This window comes from Hemicordylus capensis, chromosome 2 (genome assembly GCF_027244095.1).
Source record: "Hemicordylus capensis ecotype Gifberg chromosome 2, rHemCap1.1.pri, whole genome shotgun sequence".
In the NCBI taxonomy this organism is placed as follows: domain Eukaryota; kingdom Metazoa; phylum Chordata; class Lepidosauria; order Squamata; family Cordylidae; genus Hemicordylus; species Hemicordylus capensis.
In genome coordinates, this window is record NC_069658.1 from 236,925,512 (window position 1) to 236,942,779 (window position 17,268).

Genomic DNA, 17,268 nt, shown 5'->3' on the forward strand with positions numbered 1-17,268 from the left:
GCAGCCCAGCATTAGAAAAAATAGCTCCAGGACTTACAAAATTCCCCACCTCTCCATTACATTTGTCTGAGGAGCACCTCCTGCTGAAGGAAGTTTGGCCCTAAAGCCACCAAAGTGGTCAGGGGAAAACAGCTCTGTGACACCTTACAAAACCTTGGAATCATGCAGCTTGGACTCACCGTCTGAGGCGAGAGCTCAGCTCGGGACCTCAGGAGAAAGACACTCTTATCAACAGCATGGATGGCACAGAGGGACACTGAGGAGGCTCCAAGATGGAGGTGAGTTTTGCTGCCAGGCAGGCCTTCAGGCTCTGAGAATTGTAATTCCACCTGTAAACAGAAAGGACCTCTATGAAGTTCACTCATTAGCACACAATGGGAAATAATTCATTGTCCCCAAAGCAGTTTACATAGGAATGAATGAATGAATGAATGAATGAAATGGACATGTTTGATAATATTTTCTTCAGGTGGACTCTGGACCAGGGTGCATTCAAAGCTTGTTCATGCCCATTCTGAGATGCTTGGAAACAGATTGGCCATCTACTTTCTGGTTTTGCAATTTTTCTGTAAAATTTCCACAAAGCCAACTCATCCCTGCCCTCAGGAAAACTCCATTTACACCATTGTCAGTGACCTTAGTAACCAACAGGTTGGCACATACCAGATTAGCAAATTATCTCAACAATAGCCTTCTGGTGACCTTTCGGTTTCAAGGAGGCCTTTGTGGCGGGGGTGGGGGGGTGGGAATCACACTATAAGTCTCTCCTGTTTGTATACAAGTATTAGAGCTGTGCAACCTATCGGGCCAATAATCAGAAACAATGTGATGTGAGCCTTGGGCAATTTTTAATCAGATAGGATCCAATCAAAAATATCTCCAGTTCAATACAATACAATGTCCCCCAGCACCACAGCCTCCATAAAATGCAAGTGTCCCTACAGTTGCTTTGGGGCAAAGAAAGAAATGCTGGGAGATTTGCTCATGGACCATCCACATCACATCTGGTTTGCAGGGGAGTAAGAGCAGGAGAGAGGGCATGCCCTCAATTCCTGCCTGGGGCTTCCAGTGGCATCTGGTGGGCCACTATGTGAAACAGGATGCTGGACTAGATGGGCCTTCTTGGGCCTGATCCAGCAGGGCTGTTCTTATGTTCACCCTGGGTTCAAACCTGGCTAAGAGGGGAACCATAGGCAGCATCAACCATGGTTAGCATTATAGAACCGAGTTGCTACTCCAATGGACCAGGAAAGGGGGGTTGGAGAATTCAGGTTGGGAAGGCAAGGAGAGAGCATCACCCAGCGTGTTCCCAGATGGCAATAAAGGCTGACTGACTGACTGATTAAGTGCCGTCAAGTTGGTATGGACTCTTGGCAACCACATAGATAGCTTCTCTCCTGGATGATCAAAACTTTCACACAGGTTCCAAGCATGATCTTACTTGTGGTACAATGCTCCTGGAGACTTCCATGCTCCTCCTTACTGTGATTTCATGTTCTGTACACATGCCAGACAGCGACCTCACATGATTTTTTCAGCTTCATCTGCTGGCTGCTGCCCAGCTCTTGAATTCCAAGCTTTTTCATTAATACTTTTCCAGTGACTGAGGGAAAGGGTGGGTTCTTCTCACAATGCAGGAACTGGCCAGCGGATGGGACTGTGAAAACTGTGTGTGGCGTCTGCTCAGCATGTGTACAGAGAGTAAGAACATAATAGGAAGGAGCATGGAAGCCTGCAGAAGCATCTGTACAAGGAGTAAGATGGTGCTTAGAACCTGTGCAAAAACTTTGCGGATCCCACATTTATCTCTTGGCCGTAGTTCAGAGACGAGCAGCGTTATACCCACACTGGGTTGTAGGGAGTCGAGGCAGCCTCACCTTGTTTGCAAAGCAGTTTTCGATGGTGAAATCTGCTGAGTGAGCAACCAGCTCTCCGCTGGGCAAAATAGTGTATAGAAGCAAGCGTGCCAAGGGAGCCATATGGATGTCCACAGAGAGATCCAGAAGAAAAGTCCCTTTATCTGGAAAGAGATTCACAGAAAGAGAAAGGTGAGGGGAAATTAATTCCTGTGTGATACATTTGACTGAACTTCATCTGCCCATGACTGCCAACTGAGAAGACATTTAAAATCCTGAGTGGTCGTGCTGAACTCTCTTCTTTCTGCCTACCTCTTTAAAACTGGAATATCTCCAGAGTAGAATTTGAAAGAGAACATAAGAACAGCCCTGCTGGATCAGGCCCAAGAAGGCCCATCTAGTCCAGCATCCTGTTTCACACAGTGGCCCACCAGATGCCGCTTGAAGCCACAGGCAGGAGTTGAGGGCATGCCCTCTCTCCTGCTCTTACTCCCCTGCAACTGGTACTCAGAGGCATCCTGCCTTTGAGGCTGGAGGTGGCCTATAGCCCTCCGACTAGTAGGCATTGGTAGACCTCTCCTCCATGAAGTTATCCAAGCCCCTCTTAAAGCCATCCAGGTTGTCGGCTGTCACCACATCTCATGGCAGAGAATTCCACAAGTTGATTATGCGTTGGGTGAAAAAGTACTTCCGTTTGTTGGTCCTAGATTTCCTGGCAATCAGTTTCATGGGATGATCCCTGGTTCTAGTGTTATGTGAAAGGGAGTTTTTCTGGCTTTAGATGTGAGTTCTTGGATGTGGCCTTGGATGTGAGTTCTTCTGGCCTTGGATCTTCTTCCTCTTTTAATTAAGTTGTGGCATGTTTTAATGATACTTATTAGTGTCTGTCTCTTTTCCTTCTGCCTAGAAAGCAGTATACTTTAAAAGCTGTACAATAGTGACATAGCCTCTGAGTGTAGATGGAGTAGATTTTTCCCCTTTAAGACCTCCACTGAGGAGGATTCTCAGATGTTAAGAACATAAGAACATAAGAACAGCCCTGCTGGATCAGGCCCAAGGCCCATCTAGTTGAGCATCCTGTTTCACACAGTGGCCCACCAGATTCCATTGGAAGCCACAGGCAGGTTTTGGGGTCAGAAAAGTGGAAGCCTACAGGGAGGAGTTGAAAGGGGCATGCCCTCTCTCCTGCTGTTACTCCTCTGCAACTGGTACTCAGAGGCATCCTGTCTTTGAGGCTGGAGGTGGAGGTGGCCTTAAGCCCTCTGCCAATGTCAGGGTTCCTGCCAAGGAGAAGAAACTGAAATCTGAAAATAAATTTCAGTGTTTCTCCCAAGGAGTAAAGGTCTATCAATGGCCACTAGCCTTGACCACTAAAGGCTACCTCCAGGGTCAGAGGCACGATGCCTCAAATATCAGTGGCAGGGGAGAAACAGCAGGAAGGGAGCATGCCATCAACTCCTCCTGGCTGTGGGTTTCCCAGGGACATTTTTTGAAAGATGCCTTTGGAGCTTTTGGAGTCAGGCAGTATATACATTAAATAAATAAATAAATAAAATAAAATCTGGTGGACCACTGGGCTGAACCAGATAGGCCTTGGCCCTGATTCAGCAAGGCTCTTCTTATGTTCTATGGGTAACATCGGAAAGAATTCCCCATTTATTTATTTGTCACTTTTCTACACCACCTAAATCTATCATCTCAAAACAGTTTAAAAATTTAAAAGCAACCATTAGAAACAGCTTGTCATGGGCATACTGGAAGACTCCCAGGAGGAGTTGGAGATAGAGACAGAGCAAACAGCAGAGGAGGGTAGGCAAGGACCAGAGGTTGCTAAGGAGAGTGGGTCTGCTGTACAGGGGATCGAAGAAGAGTTACAGCCGGGTGAGGCAGCTCTTGTGGAGGAGGCGCAACCAATCCCAGCTGTGGAGAGGCGCTGATCCAAAAGACAACAAGAGCTAAGAAGACGGATGTGTAAAGCAACTCTTAATTAACAGCACCAGAGGGGGTGGGTGGGCTCAGCCTATTTAAGACGCCCTGTAACAGAACTTCCCTGCTGATAGCAACAACAGTTTCTTCCGTGCTAATCGGCTCCGTTCCTGTGTTTTCTTGACCGTGTTTAGACCCTGGACTGAGTGACCTTGCCTCTGGATTTTGCTTTGGACTCTGTTGAATTTCGGATTGACGGACTGGTTTGGATAATTTATTCCCGTGGAAGTTTGTTATTCTGCTTCTGCTTCTGGCTTCGTCTGGCTAAGCCTGACAGATTTACGACACAGCTGTAACTACCAAAAATCAGCTAAAAACAATTACATAATAAGCTCAAAGGCCTGATTAAAAAGCTGCATCTTTAAGGACCTCCTGAAGGTCAGCAATGAGGTCAGCCCATGCATCTCAGCAGGGAGTGCATTCCAGGATCCAGGGGCTAAATCTATGGAGAAGACCAGACCTCGAGACGCCACCAAATAAGTTGGTGGCAACTGGAGGCAGACCTTGCCAGACAACCTCCACGGATGTTGGGAATAATTTAGAAGAAGGCATTCTCTTAAGTAACCTGGACCTAGGCCCAGATTTGAACATAGCCAAGTAACTTTCCAGATGGCAATAAAATGTGGGATTTAGAGAACTTCTGCACAAGTTTTTAATGCCTTCTCAGTGCACTCATATAAGTTTCCATGCTCCTTCCTAGTGTTCACAGTGCCAAGTGCCAGCTAGCACTGAAAAACCTATCACTTTTTATTACTGCTTTTAAGTAGTAATGAAAAAGGATGTGTTCTTTTCAGAATTCATGCACTGGCCAGTAGGTGGTGCTGTGAAAAACCATGCAAGATCCATGCACAGAGTGTGGTAAAGGTGAAGTGTGCTGTCAAGTCGATTTTGACTCCTGGTGCCCACAGAGCCCTGTGGTTTTCTTTTAGTAGAATACAGGAGGGGTTTGGCCAGAGAGCCAAATCACACTAGGAATGAGCATGGAATCCTACACAAGGGTCTGGACAGTGAGTGAGGTGGTGTTAGAAACTTGGGTGGAAGATCTCGAAATCCCGCATTTCATTGGCATCTGGAAAACCTCTCCGCAAACCTGCACAAGGGAAAGGGAGAGGGGAGGTGTTTGCAGATGGGAAGGGAGCAATGTGTCAGTTGCTACAAGGTGATTTTCATTATGAACCTGACAAGGAAGTGTTTGAGTAAAGCCCCTCACCATTCATGGAAATGGCATATAATGACTAACAGAAAGCAGGCAACTTTCCTAGGAAAAAGGGGGGAAACAGGAATGATGTGGGAAGCATTTACCTTTTCCATGACCGAAAAGCAGAGGGTGGGTCCCTGGGTTGAGAAGAGGGTGGGTCCCTGTTTTCACAATCTCCCCCTTAGCCATCACCTGCATGGAAAGATGAAAGAATCTGGGAGTGAACATGATGATGTGGGAGGCCACATTCCCCTGATATGCCAGTGACTGCTACATTGAGAGACTTAAGTGGCTTCCAGAAATCCCTTTCCAGATACTACAACATGGACTGCAATGTTTAATCCACTTTTCAGTTTGAATGCCAGTGGCGGGGGGAGGGGCCAACTGGGTGGTCAGTGTGTGGCAATTTTGGAGCGGGGGTTAAGTGTGCCGCCAGATTAAAAAATTGGGAAATACTGGTCTATTGTACTTAGTATTCTAAACATTTTAAAATCACCTTTCTATTAGAATATTCAAGGCAGCATGGTGTTTAATTTACACCATGCTAATTTATTTATTTTTAATTAAAACCCAACCCTCAACCACTGATCTTAGGGCTGGGTGTTTTTAAAAAAAAATTGATTTTGGCTTGGTGTATTTTATTATGTTGTTGCTGCCTTGAATATTCTAATAGAAAAGTTAAAAAGTTTGGAATAAGTACAATAGAAGTACAACCCTCAAGCACTAAACCCTTCAAGAAGAAGTAACATTGGCAGGTCAATGGGGAAAGGGGACTTGGAAATCTAATAGCTGTTTCCCCTTCCAGCTGTCCTGCCAGCTCTTTGACCTTGGGGAGGAATGCCGACCACCCTTGGAACCTCACCTTGCTCCTCTGTAATGCCAGGTCGGTCCAGAACAAATCAGAAACCATCCATGATCTGATTCTGGATGAAGGTGCCGACCTGGTATGTATTACAGAGAACTGGTTGGGGGAGGCTGGTGGCCTGGTCTGGCCCCAGCTTCTCCCTCCAGGGTACTCTGTGGAGCGGGTGAGGGACTGTGGGTGGGGAGGTGGAGTGGCTGTGGTCTATAAGAAGAATAACATCTCCCTTACCAGGTTCCCTGTTGAAGGGTCAGACCATATTGAATGTGTGTACTAAAGCTTGATGTAATGACCCCCATGTGGGTCGTGGAGGAGGATTCCTCAGATGAAGACTCAGAGCAAGGGGAGCAGGTTGAGACTCTGGTTGACTTAGCAGAGCTGGAGCTGACAGGCTTGCAGGCCCCTCTGCCTCCTTCCCGTTCTCCTCCTGAGAAAGCCTCCGAGGCACCTGAAGTCAAGGTCCCTGTCCCAGATCCCCGGTAGTGATGTTTGGCCAGAGTACAGGCTCAAAGGGAGGAACGCCGCAGGTTGGAAAGGCTGGCCAGAAGGAACAGGTGTTCCAACTCTGACATGGCTGCATCTCCGTGACAAGACTCAGCTGCAGGGATGGGCGGGACTATCAGCACACAGCCTACACACAGAGCAGCTTGGAAGCTGGATCTCTGCTGGAAACCCCCGTGGTGACCAGCAACGTTTTGGGACTACGCTCGGTCTCTGTTCCTGTTGGACAGTGTCTGGCGGCTCTCCCATCCCCTCTGAGAGGTTCTCCGCTGCTGGGCAGCTGGCCAGCAGGTCATTACATTTGGGGACCAGGGATAGACTGGGACTTCTGTTGGGGTACCGATCACTCCACTGCCCAACAGAGTCCTTAACTGAGCTGGCGGACTTGGTCTCGGGCTTGGTGTTGGAGTCCCCCAGGTTTGTGGTGGTGAGGGACTTCAATGTTCATTTCTGGACCAATTTGTCCCGGGCAGCTCAGGAGTTCATAGCGGCCATGACAACTATGGGCCTATCTCAAGTGGTCTTGGGACCAACACACATTGCTAGTCACGCACTTGATTTGGTCTTTCACTCTGATCAATGTGGTACAGAATGCAACAGCCAGGTTGGTCTCTGGGTCATTTTGGAGTGACCATGTTACTCCCGTATTGATAGAGCTACACTGGCTGCCGATATGTTTCCGGGCAAAATACAAGGTGCTGGTTACAACCTACAAAGACTTAATCAGCTTGAGACCTGGGTATTTAAGAGAGTGAGGCGCTTCACACAATTGGTGTGAAGTGCAGGAGGGGGTTCTCTGGGGAGAGTGGGCTTAGCCTGCTCTCCCCGCAGACGATCAAAAGGCAGCCCTGGGCGACGGACATTTGAAGATCTATATTCAGTGGAAACTCGTAGCTGCAATGTAGCCAGGTGGATTTCTCTCAGGAGGGTATTCCAAATTCTGGGCATGACAGCAGAAGGGTTGTCAAATAACGAAGGCTAAACAAGATACAACACACGCTTTCCCTGTTCTGCCTTGCATTTTCGATGGAAGATGCCAGAGATGGAATCTGGGACATTCTGTAGTACCACTGAGTTACTGAGCCTCCACAGAAGTCACTGTTTGGGACCGTGCAATCAAAAGGAAAGTCATTCCATCCAGACGTACCAAATAGTAAAATGTGATGTCCTCCTCTTTCACGACATCCGAATTCAGGACATAGTGCACTCGAACTGGCTGAGTCTGCCCACAGCTTAGTGTCCCAGGGACAGATTCGATATAGAGGTAGCTTCTGCTTGGTGAGTAGAAATATGACATGCTGTGATATGCTTGTTGGTGGGTGACAGTGACCCAGTTGTGGTCATAACATGGGCTTTGGGATGTAACTATTGACTGTGCCTGGTGACAAAAGAGAAAACAAATGTCCAGAAATAAGGAAATAAATTAAGCTACTCAATAACAAAATACTGGAGTGGTTTGGATGATATTTCATCCAAGGGCTTGACCACATTTGATAAAGACACATGTGAGTGCGTATGTCGGGGTGTCAAACTCAACTGCATGGTGAGCCAGATTTGATTCTAATGTACCTCCAGGAGGCCACACCCACCTCACGCCGCCTTCCTGCACCTCCCTCATGCCTTCCGTCTTCCTCTTCCTCCACCCTCTTCCTTTCTTCTTCCCTCTCTCCTCTTTTTATACCAGAATATGCTCAGGGTGGGGGGAGGGGATTGATCTTTTTTATTTTAAAAATATATTTTTTTCTGGAAGAAATTCTGAACAACATACTTCCCAATGACTTGCAGATACCTCAGCCAGCCAGCTCACCAGCACTCCTGCCCCACTCTCTTCTCATTGAAACTTCCTTTCAGATCTTCTTGTCCCGGCTGCCCATTTCCCCACTGCCCGGGGCCTGCTTCAACCAGCCTTAGGGAGGAAGTAAGCGAGCCTCCACTTCCGCTTTTGAATGGCAGTGGCCAAGGCCTCAGACTACTGCCACTTCGGCATGTGGGAGGTAGAAGGAGAAGTAACTGGCCCTATCCAACCCCAGCACAGGACCTCCAGTGACTGTTGCTGGTGTCTATTTTATGTTTCTTTTTAGATTGTGAGCCCTTCGGGGACAGGGTTCCATCTTATTTGTTTGTTGTTTCTCCGTTTAAACCGCCCTGAACCTTTTTTGGAAGGGCGGTATAGAAATCAAATAAATAATAATAATAATAGTGCTGCAGCAAGGAGGAGAAGTGCAGTGGGGCAGGGTGGTAAGGAGCGGTGTGGCAGGGAGGAGAAGCATGGTGTGGGTCGGAGGGGGATCTAGAGTACCGCAGCAGAGAGAAGCAGCACAGTGGCCAATGGCAGGGAGGAGAAGCACAGCAGAAACGGTTTGTCAGAGGCCGGACTGCAGAGCTCTATGGGCCAGATATGGCCCGTGGGCCATCAGTTTGACACCCCTCGTGTATGTCTCTCCCTCTTCCTGGTGCTCCAGAGTGCCATTTATCTCATTTTATTTACTGTATTTATTTATTTAATTTGATTTGATTTGATTTGATTTGATTTGATTTATATACCACCCTTCCAAAATGGCTCCAGGCGGTTTACAGCACAATAGAAACAATTAAAACAAGTTAACAATTAAAATGGAATTCCTTGCCATGGGATGTGGTGATGGTCACCAGCTTGGATGGCCTGAAATGGGGCTTAGACAAGTTCATGGAGGACAGGTCTGCCAATGGCTACGAGTCTTGATGGCAATAGGCTGCCTCCAAGGTCAGAGGCAGGATGCCTCTGAATACCTGTTGCAGGGAAGCAATGGCAGGAGAGGAGGCATGCCTTCATCTCTCACCTGTGAGCTTCCCGGAGGCATCTAGTGGGCCACTTTGGGAAACGGGATGCTGGACTAGATAGGCCTTGGGCCTGAAACAGCCCAAGGTTCTCATACAGTATTCTTACTTGTAGATAAGAGGTTTGTGCACAGGTTTGATGCCAAACCTGTTTGGGGGAGGGCCGAACCAGTTCAGTGCCACTTGGTGGCGGGGGGTGGGAACTAACAGGAACTTTTAAAAGGGAGTACAGCAGGTCCTTATCTGTTCTCTGCCACCCCATGCAGCTTCCTGCTGCAATAGCATTGCCTGCAAGAACCCACACGTAGCACTGGCACACACATGGCCTCCGTGCATGCATGGACACCATTTGTGTGGTCGTCCCTCACCCGAACCGGTTTGATGCTGAAACAGTGCACGAACCTCAGTTCGTGCACATCCCTAGGCCATGCACAGATTGCACAACAATAGGTGCTGTTCTCAGCAAAAATAGAGATGTGTTCCATGACAGAACCCAATGCTGCTACCTTAAAAGACATGCCACATGATCAGTAATGACGTTGTGCAGGGCCACAAATTGTGCTCACTTACCACTTGCCCTCCATACACCCACAGGTTTCCTTGGTCTTTGAGGCCCAAACCTAGATGGGGAGGATGAAGTGCTTGGCACCAGCAAAGATGTCCCACATTGTCCTGGTCCTCTACTGCCTTATGAAGCATTTGAGCCTTACTGCAGGGGTTTTCAAACTTGGGTTGCCAGATGTTGCAGAACTATCACTCCCATCATCCCCACCCATTTAATTTTCTAGTGATTTGCTTCATAGAACACAAGAACATTATGTGAATTGACTATGTGAGAAAAGCACCAGCCCCAGAACTTTCCTGAGCTAGGGTAGGAACACCATTTATTTCATTTCTTTATACCCCACTTTCTTACCAAAAGAAAACTCAAAGTGGCACATAAAGAGATTAAACAGCAATTTAAAAAATAATAAACAAACTGAAGAAGAAATATGAATGACTCAGAAATACGTTTCTGGAACACAATCATTAAAGTTTACTAGAACAAGTTGTTCTCGTAAGAACTAATCTGCCTACCTTCCTTTCACTATCTCTACAAATGGACTAAATTTGCTTCAAATCGAGGTCCACAAGTTAGATCTCTTGCACCTCAAAAGTTTATGCATCCAACATTTTGAATTGTGGTGGATGACATCATCACAAACTACACCACTGAGGTGTCCCTGTGTGTCACTCACTACAACTGTACCTAATTTGGTTCAAATCGGTTAGACAGTCCACAGGTTAGCCCACTTGTGCCTCAAATGTTCACACATCCGCCATCTTGAATCAGGGTGAATGACATCATCACAAAGTACGCCATTGGGGCATCTTTATGTGTCCCTACAGCTGTAGCAAATGTGGTTCAGATCAGTTGAGTGGTTCACATTAGCCCATTTGCGCCTCAAAAGTTTATGCATCCACCATCTTGAATTAGGGTGGATGACATCATCACAGACTACACTGTTGAGGTGTCCCTATGTGTCCCTACAACTGTACCCTATTTGGATCACATTGGTCTAGGCGTTGCAAAGTTGATGGGGGGGGCCACACGCACGGACACACAGAATGCTGGGTGATCTCAGTATAGAGCCAGCGTGGTGTAGTGGTTAGAGTGCTGGACTAGGACCAGGGAGACCCGAGTTCAAATCCCGATTCAGCCATGAAAACTAGCAGGGTGACTCTGGGCCAGTCACTTCTCTCTTAGCCTAACCTACTTCACAGGGTTGTTGTAAAAGAGAAACTCAAGTATGTAGTACACTGCTCTGGGCTCCTTGGAGGAAGAGCGGGATATAAATAAATGTAAAAGAATAAAAATAAATAAGCCTACTGGGAAGTAGGCTAAAAAAAGGTTGCCAACACTCTGGCCCCTCCTTTTAGGAGTTAAAGACTTAAACTGCTGTATCTCAGCCATTTTGCAACGGATTTGCACCACATTGGATTGGTGGCATCACTTGTCACCTAGTTGACATGTGCAAGACTTCAGAGGCATTGGGTAGATTATTTGATCTTATAAGCTTCAGGGCTTATAATGGCAGAAAGTTGAAAAACATTCTTCTTAACTATACTGACACTATTGTGCCAGTATAACAAATGTGGCTCACAGCAACAAATTCTGCAGTGGCAGGGCAGGATACACGTATTTCAAATAAATAAATGGCAATAGAACAACCAACAAATCTATATACTGTTTCTGAAAGAGCTGAAAGTTGTGGTTTTTTAGGGATGGAGAATTAGAGCGACTGGGGGCAAGTGGGAGGTATTGGCACAGCAGACTCAGGTGACCCGCAGGTATGTCAGTGTTCAAAAAATCTGAAGGGGGGGGAAAAGTGGGGAGCAGAAGAACCCAAAACTGCCTTCATGGTAGTCAATGGGACAGAATGTTGGTGAGCTCAAAGGGCAGTTTAACAGACAAGCAGTTCAGTAGAGCTAATAGAGCTCTGTAGCAAGGAGGGGGAAAGGAGGGCTTGAACCAAAAGAGTAGGATGTTTCTCAGGCCCAAGTAATACTTGCACACCAGGGATATATACTGCAACATTTTGTTGTGGGTCCCTTGATATATACATTAAAGGTAAAGTGTGCTGTCAAGTCAATTTTGACTCCTGGCGCCCACAGAGCCCTGTGGTTTCCTTTTGGTAGAATACAGGAGGGGTTTACCATTACCTCCTCCCGCGCAGTAAGAGATGATGCCTTTCAGCACCTTCCTATATCGCTGCTGCCCGATATAGTACTAGCGGAGATTTGAACCGGCAACCTTCTGCTTGTTAGTCAAACATTTGCCCGCTGCACCATTAAGTGGCTTCTGATATATACATTAGTATATATCAGTTGTGTATATCTATATTGTGTATATACACAATAATGACAAAAAGAATCACATGACCACAGGAGTCAAGAAACTAAGCAACAGTCCAAAATCAGACTACATTATCCAGACCAGTAAAGGCATTATCCAGACCAGTAAAGGCATAGGAAAAGTAAAGCCATAGGAAGCATACTGAGTAAAGCCATAGGAAACACATTAGGAATAGAGAATGCCCCCCCCCCCCCAGTGTCTATGCTTCCACCCCTGTTCTGGCAGAAAAGATATCAGTGTACAGTTTTTATGTTTGTAGTTTATATATTTTAAATCAGATTTGTTGTCATATTTTTAGCTAAATACTTTTAACTGTTATTTTTTATTATGTTTTTTAAACTTTTGTAAACCACCTTGGGATTGTTTTTAATGAAAAGAGGTATATAAATTTAACAATAAATAAATAAAATAAAAATAAATAAAATTATGCAGTGACTTTCGGCAGCCATTACACCATGTCCAACTCCAAGATACGGAGTTCCACTTCCCATCGGCAAAAGATATTGCTATCCCCACACTCAACAATAATTTTTTACATTCTGCTCACCAACCTTCCCAGTCCCCAGGAACACTCACCTCAATGCTCATAAAGCTTTCTGTGAAGTTGGAAGTGTCTACAGAAAACTGTACTATGCCCTTGGTATCCGTTGTGTAGCTGGCCTTGTACCCGACTTGCGGTACCGTAATCTGGATCGTTTTGTTAGCCAATGGCGCTTCGGAGCTATCCACCAGCTTCGCCTAGAGGTACAAACACATTTATCAGGACATGACTGCATTTGATTGGGCCTGCAGGGTAATGCTGTGGGAAAGTGGTGTGTGTGTGTGTGTGTGTGTGTGTGTGTGTGTGTGTGTGTGTGTGTGTGTGTTTTCCCTGTAACAAGGATTCGAATATTTTGTTGACTACAACTCCCATCATCCCCAGCCAGAGGCTGTTGCAGCTGATGGGAGTTGTAGTCAACAACATCTGAGAATCCCAGTTACAGGGAGCACGGTGTATGTGTGTGTGTGTGTGTGTGTGTGTGTGTGTGTGTGTGGTGGTGATGGTTGTGATGAAAGGGGCGGGGGGAGGGGACACAGCTAGCAGGAGGCTTGGGAAAGTGGAATCCCAGAGGGCAGAACCTGCAGGGCTAACTTCTGTCCCAGTGTGCAGACCACAAAGGCTGACACCCAGACTTGCAAAGCACTTCCGTAACAAAACTGTACTAGTGCAAGAAGATTTCACTGTTGCACAGAGTCATCAGTGATGCTTGGAATTGTGCTCATGCGTGAAAGTTGCCAGCAAAATCTGCGAAGTATGCCACAGGTTGTGCACCTGGCTGCCCATGCAGAAACACATTTGTGCTCGGGGTTGAACCTAAAATAAGTAGTGCCTTCGGAGAGCCATTTCTTTGGTGCCCCCCTCCCCCCTGACCATTGATGGAAGTTCATTTTTGCACTTGGTACCAAAACAACCTGCAGAACTTTGAATAAAAGGTTGAAGATGCTGGGATTTTTAGTCCCTAGCTCAGAATCCCCAAATGTGGGTCCCCAGCTATTGTGTCTGGGCAGGGGCGTAACGAGGCTGGAGTGCGCCCAGAGACAAAATTTTAAAATGGGCCCCTCGCTGATACACACAAACACACTTCACATGTGACTTGCCTCTGGGGGGCCCCTCGAGGCGTGGGGGCCCCCAGGCAGCCACCTCCCCTTGCCTAATGGTAGTTACGCCCCTGTGTCTGGGGTTGATGGGAGACGTAGTCCAGCAATATCAGGGGACCCATACTTGAGAACTCATAGGAACATAGGAAGCTGCCATCTACTGAGTCAGGCCATTGGTCTATCTAGCTCAGTATTGTCTTCAGAGACTGGCAGCAGTTTCTCCAAGGTGGCAGGCAGGAATCTCTCTCAGCCCTATCTTGGAGATGCTTCTAGGGAGGGAACTAGAAACCTTCTGCTCTTCCCAGAGTGGCTCCATCCCCTGAGGGGAATCTCTTACAGTGCTCACACTTCTAGTCTCCCTTTCATATGCAACCAGTTACAAGTGGCTGAGCTCAGATTGGTGCCCTCTTCAGGGTGACTGCCCGACTCGCCCATCCCTGAGACCAGCCCGGTTTGTGCTTGGGGATGTGCACGAACCGGTCCAGAGGCCTTTCCCAGGCCTCTGGACTGGTTCAGCAGTCCAGCTGGTTTGACGGCAGGGGGCTCACCTTTAAGGAGCAGGGAGGGTGCTCTACCCTTCCCCCCACGACAAGTTTACAGTGCCGGCGGGGGGAACGGAGTGAGGGGGGTAAGAGCACCCTCCCAGCTCCTTAAAGGTAACCCCCACCCCCACTGAGCTGGCCGTCTGCCGATTACACATCCCTAATTTGTTCTAGCACAGTGGTAGGCAACCTTGGCTCTCCAGCTCTTGTTGAACTACAACTCCCATCACCCTTGTGGCTGGGGATGATGGGAGCTGTAGTTCAACACCAGCTGGAGAGCCAAGATTGCCTGCCCCTGTGCAACCGCAATGCCAGACTTTGCACAACCAGCCATGCAACAGCCTTGCACTAGTGCAACAGTTTTGCACAAGCACTGGATTGTCAGCGTTAGAGTCCTTTTAAGGAAACAGATGATGGTGGAGCCGAACATGGAGACCTCCCTTACCTGCCCAAAGAAGGGGATCCCAGGCTTGTAATAAGGGTCCATCTTTTCAAAGGTAACTTTGGTGAGCATTCCAGTGATCACTGAGAAACCTGTGCCTGTCAACGTCACCCCTACCAAAACCAGACACAAAGCAAATAATATAATCAGCAAACCACCATCTTCCTTTTGGACCTACCAGGCGGAACCTCTCAGCTCCTTTTTGTCCGCACCGCCCGGCTGTTGCATGACAACCTGCACGGAATATACACACCTGTGCCTTCTTCTGTGATCTGGCCTTCCACATCGATGCTCATACTATAACCTGACCTCTTCAACTGAAAGATCTTTGTTTGCACCACCTGAGAGAAGCAGCCACGCCCATCTGCCTGCATAGGAAGCCAAAGAATCGCAGGTTACCTCTGCAAATAGTTTTACAGTCCAAGTCTCCCATTAAAGGTAAAGTTGGTGTCAACTCCTGGCGACCACAGAGCCCTGTGGTTTTCTTTGGTAGAATACAGGAGGGGTTTACCACTGCTATCTCCTGTGCAGTATGAGATGATGCCTTTCAGCATCTTCCTATATTGCTGCTGCCCAATATAGGTGGGCTCTCTTAAAGGCTAGTAATGTGTCTAAACCACGAATACAGATTATTTCTGTTTATACCCCAAAGTGACTTTCCATTTAAGATGACCCTCCCCCACATTTTTAACATGGAAGACCTTGCGGGGAGGGGGCTGGTTTTGGATTCAGGTGAATACAATAATAATGATAATTAATAAAGCACCTCAATGACTGGCATGTAAAGAGGCTTCACAGGCTTACAACCCATTTGGACAAGGAAGTAAGTGAATTAGGATACACAAGGCAGTGGGAGGACTGTGGCCTGTCTCACAAGATTGTTGGCAAGTCAGGAACAAGTATGGAAGAAGGAACCGGAGGTGCCAGGTGAGCATGTGATCCTGATACTTCTTACTTCTCTGGGTCATCCAAACCTGCCAACGTTGTGTGAAGAATGTGGGGTTCCCTCCTCTGAACGACATTTAGCAGTCATGGATTAAGGGGACAAGTACATGTGTAGATTGGTGACTGGTTGAAGGACAGGAAACAGAGGGTGGGTATAAATGGAGAGTTTTCACAATGGAGGGAAGTAAGAAGTGGGGTCCCCCAGGGATCTGTACTGGGACCAGTGCTTTTTAATTTATTCATCAATGATCTAGAAGCAGGGGTAAGCAGCGAGGTGGCCAAATTTGCAGATGATACCAAACGCTTTCGGGTAGCGAAATCCAAATCGGATTGTGAGGAGCTCCAAAAGGATCTCTCCAAACTGGCTGAGTGGGCGACAAAATGGCAAATGCAGTTCAATGTTGGCAAGTGTAAAGTGATGCACATTGGGGGGGGGATGCAGCTTCAGGTATATGCTAATGGGATCTGAGCTGTTGGTGACTGACCAGGAGAGGGATATTGGGGTCGTAGTGGGCAGCTCATTGAAAGTGTCAACTCAATGTGCAGCAGCTGTGAAAAAGGCCAATTCCATGCTAGGGATCATTAGGAAGGGGACTGAAAATAAAACGGCTAATTATAATGCCCTTATACAAAACTATGGAGCACCTTTCTTATGAGGCAAGGCTACAACACCTGGGGCTTTTTAGTTTAGAAAAAAGATGACTGCAGGGAGACATGATAGAGTTCTATAAAATCATGCACGGTGTGGAGAAAGAGAGAAATTCTTCTCCCTCTTACATAACATTAGAACCAGGGGTCATCCCATGAAATTGATTGCCGAGAAATCTAGGACCAACAAATGGAAGTACTTTTCACACAATGCATAATCAACTTGTGGAATTCTCTGCCACGAGATGTGGTGACAGCCAACAACCTGGATGGCTTTAAGAGGGGCTTGAATAGCTTTATGGAGGAAAGGTCTATCAAAGGCTACTAGTCGGAGGGTTATAGGCCACCCCCAGCCTCAGAGGCATGATGCCTCTGAATATCAGTTGCCAGGGAACATCAGCAAGAGAGATGGCATGCCCCCACCCCTTGTCCGTGGGCTTCCCAGAGGAATCTGGTGGGCCAATGTGTGAAACAGGATGCTGGACTAGATGGGCCTTGGGCCTGATCCAGCAGGGCTGTTCTTATGTTCTTATGTCCTGGTCTGTGACAAGTGTGACTAACATTTGAAGTTCGGCACAGAATGTCTGGCAGAGAAAGGGACCTCACATCTCCCACTTGATACTGGCAGGTTCAGACGACACAAAGAAGCCAGAAGTTTCGGGAGCTCGTGCTCGCAAGGCGCTTCCAGTTGTCTCTTGCATACTTGTTACTGACTTGCCAGTGACTGTGTGAAGCAGACATATTCAGTGGTTTCACAAAATGGGTATCTTTCTGTGGGACAATTTGTCCTTCATTTGAATCTTGGGACTCACCTCTCCTTGGAATTCTTCACATATACCATCTGACTCTTTGCCATAACATTGGCTTTCGTAATCAGGATATTTCCGGCAAACGTTCATAGTCACCAGGCCGGGGACAGGCTTCCCATAGGTGTACC

General features: G+C 47.2%; 1 protein-coding gene across 5 annotated transcripts in view; it reads right to left on the reverse strand.

Moving 5' to 3' along the window:
* LOC128348179 (alpha-2-macroglobulin-like) overlaps window positions 1-17,268 on the reverse strand; it is a 93,072-nt gene that overhangs the window by 47,916 nt on the left and 27,888 nt on the right. For all 5 annotated transcript variants that reach the window (XM_053303881.1, XM_053303880.1, XM_053303879.1 and 2 more), the window contains 8 exons: window positions 17,144-17,267; window positions 14,992-15,106; window positions 14,742-14,851; window positions 12,693-12,854; window positions 7,551-7,781; window positions 5,145-5,232; window positions 1,878-2,020; window positions 180-329 (listed from right to left, as the gene is read on the reverse strand). In XM_053303881.1, coding sequence (XP_053159856.1) covers window positions 180-329; window positions 1,878-2,020; window positions 5,145-5,232; window positions 7,551-7,781; window positions 12,693-12,854; window positions 14,742-14,851; window positions 14,992-15,106; window positions 17,144-17,267 — 1,123 coding nt within the window. The remainder of the gene's footprint in view (window positions 1-179; window positions 330-1,877; window positions 2,021-5,144; window positions 5,233-7,550; window positions 7,782-12,692; window positions 12,855-14,741; window positions 14,852-14,991; window positions 15,107-17,143; window position 17,268) is intronic.